Here is a 12,786-nt window from a genome sequence, read left to right as displayed (position 1 = left end):
CTTATGCATCCTAATAAATTCTCGCAATTTATTAACACTATAAAATGACACCCTCATATGCTCGCTATTCAATCTATTAAATTTCTCAGTAATACCACGAACGAAAGGGACAGTGAACCACGAAGCCAACCTTTTCAGGTAGATATTTGAACTTTTGATCACAGCACGCGGTTTCTCAAAAATAGGTACAATCGCGGGATTAGTTGATAGGGTGATTTTGCTTTCGAATCCTAAATTCCATTTTGATAATTTGTGTTTTGTAATTAAAGTATTGTTAGAGAATTATGATTATCCTTTGAGTTTTATATATTTGAGAATATTAACAACCGTTTGAAGAATATTATGGCTAGTAATAGGAAGAGGGTTGTTAGTGGTAATAGCGTTGATGTAGTACAGCCTTCGTGGTTCACTGTCCCTTTCGTTCGTGGTATTACTGAGAAATTTAATAGATTGAATAGCGAACATATGAGGGTGTCATTTTATAGTGTTAATAAATTGCAAGAATTTATTAGCATGCATAAGGACCCCTTACCGCGTGATAAGAAGTCGGAGGTTGTTTATAAGATTTCGTGCAAGAGCTGCGACGCGAGTTATGTGGAACAGACGTGTAAACAACTGAAGTCAAGAATCACGGAACATAAGAATCACATCCAATGGAACACGTCTGCTCGTAATGTTATAACGGAACATCGGTTGCAAGAGGGACATGATTTTTACTGGGACAGCGTTGCAATATTGGACGAGGAACCTCACTACAGGAAGAGACTGATTTCGGAGATGATATTCATCAGAAGAAAAACACATGGACTCAACCTGCAGACGGATATGGAGGGGCTTTCGAAGGCCTACCTTCCGATTATAGATAAACTACAAAAGCTCGAGTTGTTGTCACGTCTTGTCAGTCGGTGTCGCTCGTACACAGTAATAAGTCCTTCGGACGAAATTTTTTTTTTTATCACTTTACAATTTTCATTAGTACTAGCTAATAACTAAAAAGTGACTCACTGTGTCTGATACCGACTGGCCAACATATCAGGAATCGGTTCTTGAATTATTCATGATAATGTTTGCGATACGGTACCTTGTAATTGTGGTGAGCGTCCCTATTTTCGGGATAATTAATTATATTATTAAAGTTTTTTGATCAATTAGTTTCTATATTCTTTAATTTGACATTTTTAATATTTCCCTTCTTTTTCATTTTCTTTTCTTTCTTTTTATTTAATTCTGGCATTGAAATTCTCGATGTACGGGAGCTCACCATGACAGGATAACTTTTACTTTATATATGTTAATGTGTGTTTGCTTTGAGGAAGGCTCAAAAATGAGTCAAAACATGTATGAATAAAGAAGTTTCATTCTTTATAAGTGTATTATTTGCGCGACGTCTTCTGCGCCCGTCTCCTAGTGCCCTTACTCTTTCCAATTCTTTGATTTGTAAGGAGTCTTGATTAGTTTGATTTATTAACGGATTCTTGTTTTCTGTTACTGTTTTTTATCTCTTTGCTTTCTGCCTCCTATATTTTTATTTTCTGGTTGTGTCCTAAATAGATAAAAGTTGTTCAAACAAATTTCGAAAGGAACAAGAAATACCTTATCATTGGGCGCATTCAACGGACTCAACAGTTGAGTGAGCGCTCACTGTTATTGGTGTATTCTTTTAGCTCATCCAATCAGAATTTTAGACTTAGAAGAATACATCAATAGCAGCAATTCAACTGTTGAATCCGCTGAAGGCGCCCATTGGTTGTTGATCAAAACAGTCGCAAAGAGGAAAAAAGGCAAGACGTAAAAAGTAAAAAACAGAAAATAAAAATACATTGTAGATTAGGCTAAAATTAAAAAGGAATATTTCCAAATAACATGCCTGTTGCACAAGATATCTAAAAGACATTTTTAAACATTTTTTTAGACATGATATATAAAAGTCTTTTAGATATCTTATGCAATATAAATGTTATCTGAGTTCTAAATAGAGAATGTAAAATCTATAATGATATATGAAGAAAGTTTGTGACATTTCGATCTGTGCACCGTCCACTGCATCCCTTGCAGATTATTGTTGATTAACGCACGTATATACGCTATCACTCACATTACTGTTATAATACATGGCTTAGACTTTTTATTTATCAATAAATTATAAAATAATATCTATAAGACAAAAATCATGTCTTTTGTGTTTATGAGCCTCGATCATTTTTTGTATAATCTTATGATTATACAAATTTGAACGAAAAGTGAGATAAAGAATAATTTTCATTTACAATCGAGATATTAGTGATTAATATAAATGCGATTAATAATATGTACATGTATGATAAATGCTTAAAAATTGCAGTCTTCCGTTAGTTATTTTGATATAGCCAATTATTGCATGTAGTTATACGCATGGTTCGACGTAATTTCCTGGGAACAATCCAGTTATACCGTCCATTACCCCCTCCCACCATCCGTCATCATTTTTCTTGAGCACGTAGATCACAGAACTCTCTTGAAAGCTTAGCTCGTCTTCTTTATCTGCGTAATAATCATAAATAGCCACCACTGCAATTGAAATTTTTACATTATTATATATTGTGTTACTAATATTATATATAATATATAATATATAATATATATCTTATTATATTATCCATTTTACACATCAATTAATTTATTAAATGTTTAACAATACAACAGACAAAACTAATTCTGAGATTCTACCTTTCTCGATATAATTCTTTGGCACCCATCCGGGCAGATCTTCCTCATCCGGCACGATTGGCATTATAGCACCAGATGGGGTTGGTCTGCCAAATTGCGGATGTTCCTCTTGCTCTGGTGGTGGTGGCGGTGGTAAAGGTGGACTATTTGCACCGCTACCACGGCTAATTTGATGCGATAATCTGTGCGGCAAGGTGTGATGGCCGGTATATTCAGACATATCGCCTAGCCCAACCAAAGGCGAAGGTGGAGCTGAGATGGCAAAAAAAGTATCAGTATCTCACAACAAATCATGAGATCAAACATTAAAATGAGTATATCTTTATTATTTATAGTATGAATACAGCTTCATTATCAATATCATTATTAATTATAATATTGTTACTTACGAGGCATACTGTTATGCTGCTCCTGCACATAACCCGCGGTAACGCTGGGCGGTGCTGGAGGTGGCGTTTGAGGATGATTCTGCAAGGGATGAACCGTTCCCACTTGCGGCATAGTGTGTTGATTGATGGTATTGGCATGCGCGTTATGATTGGTATTATGACTCGTGTGGGACGTGTTATGAGCATGCAATGGTAGAGTGCTATATCCCGGGCGATCTCGCCTGGGATGGCCGAGCGGATAGTTGGGCGCGTAGTGGCTAGGAACTTGAGGTGGGGCTACCGCTGGCGGAGTCCTATATTCGCGCGATCCTTTACTCAATGTTCCTATACACAAAGAATGTTGCGGATCATTATTCAATGTATTAATAAGATTACTACATGTAACATCAAATGTGACAGATAGAATAGTGTAACATTTAGAAGCCAAAAGAAAGAAAAGACACACATGCAAGCAAGAAGCAGTAAATACCTTTGCGTTAGCGAAATGATTTTAATTTTTTTATAACCGCAACTGAAAAAGTACACCTTTACAAGTTTGTGTAGCACTCGTACAATTCTTAGCGCTTACGTAGGGTGTCCCAGAGCATTCCTGGGACACCCTGTGCATACAGAATGTTTTTATATAACTACAGATTGTTCTCTGTAAATGATGTGGGGATAAGAAAAATTTTTCTGTTTGTAGCAACAACTGCCAAACATTCTGTATGTATATTATATATATTTGTATATGTACAATTCTTACCAGTTCTCACTGTTTGAGGTGGTGTGGGTGGTTTGGTAGTAGGAGCGGGTCCTACCATCGCAGCACCTAATCCAGAACCTGTGGAAGTAGCTCCTAAACTCTGAACGCTGCCTTGACTACCTCCTCTCTGTTTGCTTCGCGGCGTACCGCAGCTACGTACACCATGTCCAATTTCATCTAGGATTGTGTAATCAATGCTCTTTCTGACATACTTAATCGGTTTCTCAGGATTGGCAGGAGCGATGATTTTATACTGGCGAGTCGTCATCTTGTTGGCCGTCAAGACGCCTATTTCCCTTCTTGCCACCTTTTCTTTGTGAATCATGACTGTCTGTGCGATGTGATTCATTTGGCTTTCCATCTCAGCAAGCTGGGACGTCTGCAGGTCCAGCAGTTGAAGAAAATTGTACGCCAGTGTGTTTATTTGATATGCAACGCTGGCTAAGGACTGTGTGGTATAATTCTTTGTTTCCTCCAGTGCAATCCTCTTGTTTTCTGCTTGGAAATAATTGGCTTCGCAATATTCTGCCACTCTCTCCAGATTCGTGTGGCTGTCGGCCAGATTGTTCCTACCCTCAGGAATCTCATGTCGCAGGAGTGCCGCTAATTCTGCCATGACTTCGGAATCACTACCCACTCCTGACGATACGCAATAAGATCCTGATCCTTCTTAAAGGCAAGAGAAAAAAAAGATACAAATATTACACGTGGAAGAACACCATAAGTAAAAATTAAATTAGTCTCGTAAAGCACAATATGTTACAAGAATAAAATATAAAGTAAAGCGATCACGAAGCCGAAAGTATATTCAATGACGGTTTTATAGCTCCCGACAGTTGCTCTATTCCCGTAAAGTAGGATCACTGCAATCGTTTTCGAGATGGAAGATATGTTAATTTCCAACAATGAGAACTTGGCACCTTGTTCACGAAGCAAGAGATAGTCGAGAGGGTAGAAAATTAGATTATGACAGGGGCGGCGTCTGAAGGGAAATAGGAAACAAGATGGACAGACCGATACATGCACGCACGCACGCACACGTACACAACACCGCCTGATCAGTACGAAGTGTTCCCAATTGACGCGACGACGGTGCGTAACAACGATCTAGAGATTAAAAAAAAGTAGAAAATCAACTAACGGTACTCAGCCATTATTTGCAACTACCAGCTACTAGCAGCCTCATTAATTCATAATTACCGAGCTCCCGAAATTCATGTAAAAAGAGCGTACGGAGATATGAAACTGTATGAAACAGTATAAAATGGCCGCGACACGTGCGCGCGCGAGCGATGTACATACAGTATGTGCAGTGATGCACAATCGAGTCGCTGCGATGCATCGCACAGTCGCGATACAATCGATATCGTCGAGTCCGTTTTTTTTTTGCAACTGCAATCTGCGGGTTTTTTCCGGATCGACGGCGATATCTAAATGTATATTTGTCGTGATTCAAAAAATTAATGTTATATTCTAAATTAAAACTAAATTTTAACGCGTGAATTTCTACAAGATCGCTGCGGTGATTGGCGGATCTCGAACGAGGACCGCGGTCACGTGACTGGATGTATCGCGGCGTGACTGAATGAATCGATTGCGACGCTCGCGAGATATCGTGCGAATTACAAACGTAACGCCACTTATATCATAAATACATCATGATTTCGGCTCGATGTCTGAACGCTGCGCATTTCAGTGCACTGTAGGTGTTTTACGTGATTTTACAGAAGATATGGATTCTCCTGTGCACCTGTGAGTGTCTCCGGTTCGCAGTTCGAGTCCGGTGCGGCAATCGTGTCCGTCCGCTCGTGTTCTGCGTCCACGTCCGCTCTAACTTCATCGCATTGCATTCGCCGTGGGCGACCGATCGACGGACATCCAGGACATCTGAGCCGGTTGCAGGTTGCAGTCTTAATAACGATTCTTCCGACAACGGGTACGCGGCAACGCACCCTCATGCCGAGATCGTCGCGATTCCCCTAGTCAGCGAATCGTTCTCGCGGAATCTGCGTTGTAATCGATCGTCATGGAATTTAAGATGGTCCACCCACTGTTTGCAGATCAGCCAACTTGGCAACCAACAGCAGCTCGAGGGTTTTGAGTCTTGCCTGGCAGAATGGTCTCCAAATGGTCGAGGCAGTCGATTGTTCTGAAAAGTGGCCCACAAAATAATATCCGCTTAAAAAAAGCCTAGAGAGATTGACTTACGGAAGTGCGAGGACATATCACTTGATTGGTTTTGATATCCGCAAGAATGGACAATCTGCTGAAAGAGCTGGAGGCTCTGAAAATTAGGGGTGATTTCTTCGAGGATAATTCCTCGTGGACACCATGCGTAGACTTGATTCAGAAGAGTTTTGTACCGCAAAGAACAGTCGGGGTAGAGCGTCCGTGTGAGGAGAAAGATTTTAGAGAATATAGGCTCGTTGTAGAAAGAAACTTGCATAACGTCAGGTCTATGCTACTACATATTTCTAGCAGAAGAATTTCCAGGGAGAGACACTTTCAGCTGAGCAATGCCACAGGGATGGTTAGAACGTTTGGTATGAATCTATTGCTGCTCATTGGAGAACATAGCGAAAAGAATATTTGGAACACAGCTGAGTGTGTTTCTATTTCCAAAGAATTACTTGCTAGTTTCTGTGACCTGTACGTCTGCCAAAGTATTTCCCAATTTTTGTCAGAGAATGAGAATTTGCGTAACTTGTTGCTGATGTTAAGACCTAAATTATTAAAAGATACCTGGAAAACTTATCCATCAGCAGTAGCATGTTATAGATGGTTTTTGCAAGAGACAGAAGTAAGTCCAGTTTTATTTAGATCTTATACAGTTTATTACTATATTATACAGTTTATTAATTATATAGTTTATAGTTATTGAAAGATGGATGAAGATCTGGAATTTTCAGATTTTTTTACCTTTAAAAATAAAGGATTTTTATGAAATTTTATCGAGAGTCGGAAGAATTTTTGGAATTTTATTTTTAAATTTAAATTCTGTCATTTTTTTGAAAATTGTTTCTTTAATCGTTTTTCCTTGATGCAAAAAAATGCAAAATATTGATAATTATTTAATAAGTATGATATACACATATTTATATATATACATATCCATATATTCATGTATACTCTCTAAATCCGAATCAGTGGATAATCACTGATATCAGTGCCAAGTATGCCATTATTCACTAATCATCCAGTGACGTATTTGGCACTGGATAATCAGTGAAGTTCAATTAAAAAAAAAGAAGGTTCGAGCATTATATATCCTAAAATATTGATATTTATATGTTATTTTCTAATACTATTTTCATTGAATTTATGCACTAAAATAAGATTAATTATATCACATAATAAAGGTTAGCTAAGTTAGGAATTTCACATTTCACTCACTGATTACCAGTGGCATACTTGGCACTGATAATCAGTGATTATCCACTGGTTCAGATTTAGAGAGTACTCTTATTAAAAATATAAATCTTAAAAAAATGAAGATAACAATAAAAAAGAAAATATTGAACAGCTTTATACTGTGACGAATTTTTCTTATATTGTTTTATTGGTTTTATTGGTCACTGTTTCAATTGTAAAAAAATGTAATCTCAGTCTCATGGAATTCCTGTTTTTTGCCAATTTTTAATGTATAGTTTATTTTGTATTGCTTGCAATCTAATTTATTTCAAAGTAGCATTAAAAGGTTTTCTAGTCTCTTATCTGGAATTTTGAATAAAAATATCTTGAAAAGGAAATTCTGTTACAACACTAAACATCCTATTTTGTTTATATGTAATTAATATATGTATACATATAATTTTGATTATATATATATTTTTTTTCTTTTACAGAAACCAGTTTTATTTAATTATATCGGAGATGTCTTGCCAACTGCATTAATTATTCTTGATGACTATTTTCCCGATAATGTATTAATAGGCCTGGAATGTATTTATCAGATTATTCAGCATTCTTATATGGTATATATATATAATTTATTCTCACGCACATATAGTGTATCTTAATATACTATCAAGGAATTGGAAAGAATAAAGACACTAGGAGTCAGGTGCAGAAGACGTTGCGCAAATAATACACCTATGAAGCGTGAAACTTCTTTATGCACTAAACGTGCTTACATGTTTTGGCTCACTTTTGAGCCTTCCTCAGAGATAACATAAACTAACATATATATAAACAGTGAATAAAAGTTATTCTGTCATGGTGAGCTCCCCTACATCGAGAATTTAAATGTCGGAATTAAAACCAAAAAGAGTGAAAGAAAAAGGAAAAAGAAAAATAGAAAAATAATTAGGAAATATCGAAAAATAGTATATGGGAAACTAATTTATCAAACAACTTTAAGATTATAATTAATTATCCAGCAAATAAGGACGCTCACCATGTTCACAGCACCATATCGCAAACATTACTATAAAAATAATTCAAGAACCTCCTGCTAATGTTGGCCAGTCAATATTAAACATAGTGAGTCATTTTTTGTTTTTTAGCTAGTAATTTTTCGAGATAACAAATGAAAAAATGTAACATTAAAGTGTTAATCAATTCCAAGAAAAAGTTGGAAAGTAATCGATAAACACGCCAGAAAGACTCATTACTGCGTACAAACAACATAGTCAGTCAGTGTTGCTCGTACGCAGTAATTAGTTATTGACGTGTTTATCGATTACTTTCCAACGTTCTTTTTCTTGGAATTGATTGACGGTTTAATGTTACATTTTTCCATTTGTTATCTCAGAAAATTACTAGCTAAAAAACCAAAAATGACTCACTGTCCGATACTGACTGGCTGACATTAGCAGGAGCCGGTTCTTGAATTATTATTTTTATAGTAATGTTTGCGATATGGTGCTCTGTGAGCATGGTGAGAGTCCTTATATTTACTGGATAATTAATTATAATCTTAAAGTTGTTTGATAAATTAGTTCTCTATATACTATTTTTCGATATTTTCTAATTTCTTTTCTTTTTTTCTTTTTCCTTTTTCTTTATTTTTGGTTTTAATTCCGACATTTAAATTCTCGATGTAGGGGAGCTCACTATGACAGGATAACTTTTATTCACAGTTTATATATGTTAGTTTATGTTGTCCCTGAAGAAGGCTCAAAAGTGAGCCGAAACATGTAAGCGCATTTAGTGAATAAAGAAATTTCACGCTTCATAAGTGTATTATTTACGCGACGTCTTCTGCGCCTGACTCCTAGTGTCCTTATTCTTTCCAATTCTTTGATTTATGAGGAGTCTTGGTTAGTTTGATTTGTTATACGGATTTAATATACTATATTTTATATATACCTAATATATGTATTCACTTAACACATATTTTAGAAAAAAGGACTGATAGATTCTGGCTATGCTAAACTGATTTATCACGCCTTGCAACTTTTAACTCATCAAAAGGAAGCAAAATACATTATTCCTTTGTATTCCTGTATGGCCAGTCTTTTAGCTACTATGGAACATTGGGATAATACTATAAATCTATTTGAGGTAATGCTACTCACAAGATTATCAGAAATCAGTATTCAGTCTTGAAATTATAATTTTCTTTTGCAGTGGACAACACGTGATGAAGTTCTCTCAACTTTGATAGAGAACATGGAATTTGAACAGAATATTGAATTACGGCATGTATATATGTTGAGTTTACCTCAACTCATTACAAATATAGGCTGTGCCAAATGGTGTGGAGCGCTCATTCGCATACTTACCGAGTACTGCGAACATCACACAGATTTAAGGACGTTAAAGGCGACATTGGAGGTATAATCTTAAAATATCATAATACGCCATACAATATAAAATAAATAAAACAGATATTAATTTCAGTTTATATTTTCTTTATATTTAGATGGCAAAGACGTTCCTCTTGATGTTTCGTCTGCGAGTAGCTGCACATTGTGCCCCACTTTATACTGTATTCTTGAAGTTGCATTTTGATCTGACGGAGACACCGGTGTTCGATCGAGCTATCATGCAAAATCTGGAAGATTGCATTTGCATGTTGTACCAGCTATCACCGAATGTAGGCTATACGGTAATTAATGACGATCGAATGCGTTCGGTGCTCAACAGTAGTTTGCTGGTCGTATGCCAGGGTGGTGATATTAAATATTTCGAATAATTTATGAAATGTGCGACAGTCGCACGTATTTGTATATACAGTGTATTCTATATAATGTGTGTGGAAAAAATGCGTTGATAGAAATATTATATTCTCGTGCAAACTTCTAGTTCAGAGATAAAAGTGAAACGTATTAGGTACTTAGATATTTTTCCATACTTTTTCCCCACCCTGTATATATATATATGCGATTGCAAAAAAATCGTATCTACGAGATTGCGTATACAACTTTTTGATTGATGGATTGATGATATAATTTGTGACTAATAATAAAATAAATTGTTGAATAATTATTGTGTAATAGCTGAAGAAGTTACATATAGAGGCTAGCAATTCTCTTCATACAACTTAGAAAACTCAATAGATTTTCTTTTAAATTTGAAGAATGGAAAGTAAAAGAATCGATCTATTTGTAAATCCCAATTGACCGACTATTTAGTGAATACGGTTGATAAAATAATTTAAAAGTGCACGTGGAAGATAATTCTGATAAATAGAAAAAGCCGATTCCTTTTTCTGTGAAATTTTTTTTTATTGTTACTGTATCTAATATTACGATTTTATCCTATGTTTGTTTTTAGATAAATCAAATATTTTTCAAAAGCTCACAATAAAAAGCTTAAATTATACAATTTAATTTCATCATACTTGTTTTTCAGAACTATACAGCATTTATTTCATTGACGTTACGATATATACAACAAATCATCACGTTAGATTTATCTTTCTTTAATCATCGTTGTTATATTATGTTAGGATTATGTTCGCTTTTTTTTTTAATTAAACATTTAATCATTATTTCTGTTTTTTTAGCACAAGTAAGATCGTAGGTTAAAAGATACGCCTTAGTCAAAGTGCAAATGTTATTTTCTAATTATAGACAATTACGTCTTTAATTGCTATAGGGAGAAAATTACCTTAGGAATTTTATTTATTATTTTATGGATTTATTATTCTTAAATTGCATAATTTAATAGTACTTGGTGTTGGAGGAAAAACATTAGATTGTGACGTCAATTATATCTTTCTCTCTTTCATCGTAGCAATTTATATCTCTGTATCTGTTGATTACGCAAACTGACGAGATTTATAAAATTTCGTTCGTTTCGTGAAGCGTTCATTTGATATCTACTGTTTGATCTGTTCAAATCATGTCGTCATTCTTAATCGTGATATTTATGCTTCTTGTGGTATATAAACTATACAAGTTTGCTTATGATAAACCGCCTAATACACCTCCAGGTAAAATAAAATTTGAATTGTATAAAATATTATAAACTAGTGTTAATTTTTATTTTTTTCAATCTCCGTTATAGAATATCAAATCACGATACACTTTTATTATTAGCCATTAAATATTTTCTCTAACTTCTCTTTTTTTACGAAGAAACACAGGAAAACGTCCTTCAATTTTGGTAAGTTTTTAATATGTAGTCCAGAAAATAAGTGATACATATATTTTTTATACATGCTCATATACTTTTAGCAAGTAAAACACCCAATCAATTAGTTTTTTTTTCGAAGCGAACATCGTCGAAACTATAAGAAATGGAAAAAAACATTTCTTTAATAAAAGTAGAATAATTTCAAGATTTACCATTTATATTAATGATAAAAATTTTTTTTCATCCTTTTTGACGATATTCGCTTAGAAAAAAATAACTGATTTTCTTTAAAGAGGTGTATCACCTTCCAAAAGTGCATACAGCATGTATAAAAAAATACGTGTCCCTTATTTTATAACATATTAAAAACTTATAAAAATCGGAAGGAAACGTTTTCATATTAATTTCTTGTCAGAAATCCTGTCTATATCCACAGATATACTTAATCTACAGTCTCTCTAATTTAAAAATAGTTTTATCATATTTTATTTCTTTATACTCTTATCTTTGACGTCAAATATAAGTAAATGTGACGTCAAATTCTAAATTATTTATAATAGATCTTAATGTTGGAACTTATATTTGAGATAGGCATTATCAGAATTCCGATAGGAGGATCTTACTGGATGTTGTTATGGGGAAACTACAAATTTCCATATTTAACTATCGATTATTATGTGAAGAAATTAAAGTCAAAGATTATCAGTTGCTACATGGGTGATAATTTTATAATAATAGTGAACGATTACAAAAGCATAAAAGAAGTACTTTCAAGAGAGGAATTTGATGGCCGAATTACTACAGCGCAGTATTTAAAGGATCGAGCTTTCGGAAAGGAATTAGGTAATGAAAAATATAATTATGTGTACTATTAAGACTTTAGAATGACCGTACATATGAATACATCAGATAAGATTGATAAACTTTCGAACTTTCAACACAATCAATCTGAAACGCTATAGAATGACCGTACATATGAATACATCAGATAAGATTGATAAACTTTCGAACTTTCAACACAATCTGAAACGCTGATCCCCCCCTCCTAAGTTAAATTAGAAAAACTGTAAAGAACATATTGTACCCTTCGAAATTAGTCCCAGCTTCGAATCCTGGCTGAGATAATATTTTTCGCAATAAGTTCTTTACAGTTTTTCTAATTTAATTTGCGGATTCAAATTGATTGTGTTGAAAGTCCAAAAGTTATCGGTGCTTAATCTTATCTGAAATAAAATTAATTGAAAACAAAGAGGTAAATAATAGACAGCGCGATCCGTGTTTAAGTAATATTTACGTGTGATCGACAATAAAGAGAGATAGCCCTTACGAAAAAAACTCTTAAAATTTGAGTGTTTACACTTCAATAAACACTGAAAAAATACACTCAAGGTAACACTCAATTAATGATTATTTTGGACGCTCAAC

General features: G+C 34.6%; 3 protein-coding genes across 11 annotated transcripts in view; 2 read left to right on the top strand and 1 right to left on the bottom strand.

The window, feature by feature from the left end:
• Positions 1–1,912: 1,912 nt before the first annotated feature.
• On the bottom strand, positions 1,913–5,103 carry Abi (tyrosine kinase Abl). 8 transcript variants are annotated; one of them, XM_018509272.1, is made up of 5 exons: positions 5,038–5,103; positions 3,838–4,506; positions 3,096–3,419; positions 2,707–2,958; positions 1,913–2,547 (listed from the first exon to the last, which is right to left on the bottom strand). In XM_018509272.1, the coding sequence occupies exons 2-5, from the start codon at positions 4,451–4,453 to the stop codon at positions 2,384–2,386; spliced, it is 1,356 nt and encodes a 451-aa protein (XP_018364774.1). In that variant the 5' UTR covers positions 4,454–4,506; positions 5,038–5,103; the 3' UTR covers positions 1,913–2,383. The 8 variants fall into 8 exon arrangements, with proteins under 8 accessions (XP_018364774.1, XP_018364775.1, XP_018364768.1 ...); XM_018509273.1 differs by having other exon boundaries at positions 3,838–4,503; positions 5,038–5,102; XM_018509266.1 differs by having other exon boundaries at positions 4,979–5,101.
• A 358-nt stretch (positions 5,104–5,461) lies between these two features.
• Positions 5,462–10,101, top strand: LOC108762325 (TELO2-interacting protein 2). Of its 2 annotated transcripts, none has more exons than XM_018509274.1 (6): positions 5,462–5,739; positions 5,898–6,637; positions 7,683–7,811; positions 9,181–9,342; positions 9,409–9,615; positions 9,704–10,101. In XM_018509274.1, exons 2-6 carry the CDS (start codon positions 6,092–6,094, stop codon positions 9,974–9,976), a joined length of 1,317 nt encoding a protein of 438 aa, XP_018364776.1. In that variant the 5' UTR covers positions 5,462–5,739; positions 5,898–6,091; the 3' UTR covers positions 9,977–10,101. The 2 variants fall into 2 exon arrangements, with proteins under 2 accessions (XP_018364776.1, XP_018364777.1); XM_018509275.1 differs by having other exon boundaries at positions 5,462–5,773.
• A 923-nt stretch (positions 10,102–11,024) lies between these two features.
• Cyp304a1 (Probable cytochrome P450 304a1) overlaps positions 11,025–12,786 on the top strand; it is a 9,284-nt gene continuing 7,522 nt past the window's right edge. Inside the window, exons 1-2 of the mRNA XM_018509292.1 lie at positions 11,025–11,218; positions 11,953–12,204. Coding sequence (XP_018364794.1) covers positions 11,128–11,218; positions 11,953–12,204 — 343 coding nt within the window. The 5' untranslated portion in view covers positions 11,025–11,127. The remainder of the gene's footprint in view (positions 11,219–11,952; positions 12,205–12,786) is intronic.

The sequence above is a fragment of the Trachymyrmex cornetzi genome, unplaced genomic scaffold (assembly GCF_001594075.2).
Source record: "Trachymyrmex cornetzi isolate Tcor2-1 unplaced genomic scaffold, Tcor1.1 scaffold296, whole genome shotgun sequence".
Lineage (NCBI taxonomy): Eukaryota > Metazoa > Arthropoda > Insecta > Hymenoptera > Formicidae > Trachymyrmex > Trachymyrmex cornetzi.
This window is presented reverse-complemented; position numbering and strand designations above follow the sequence as displayed.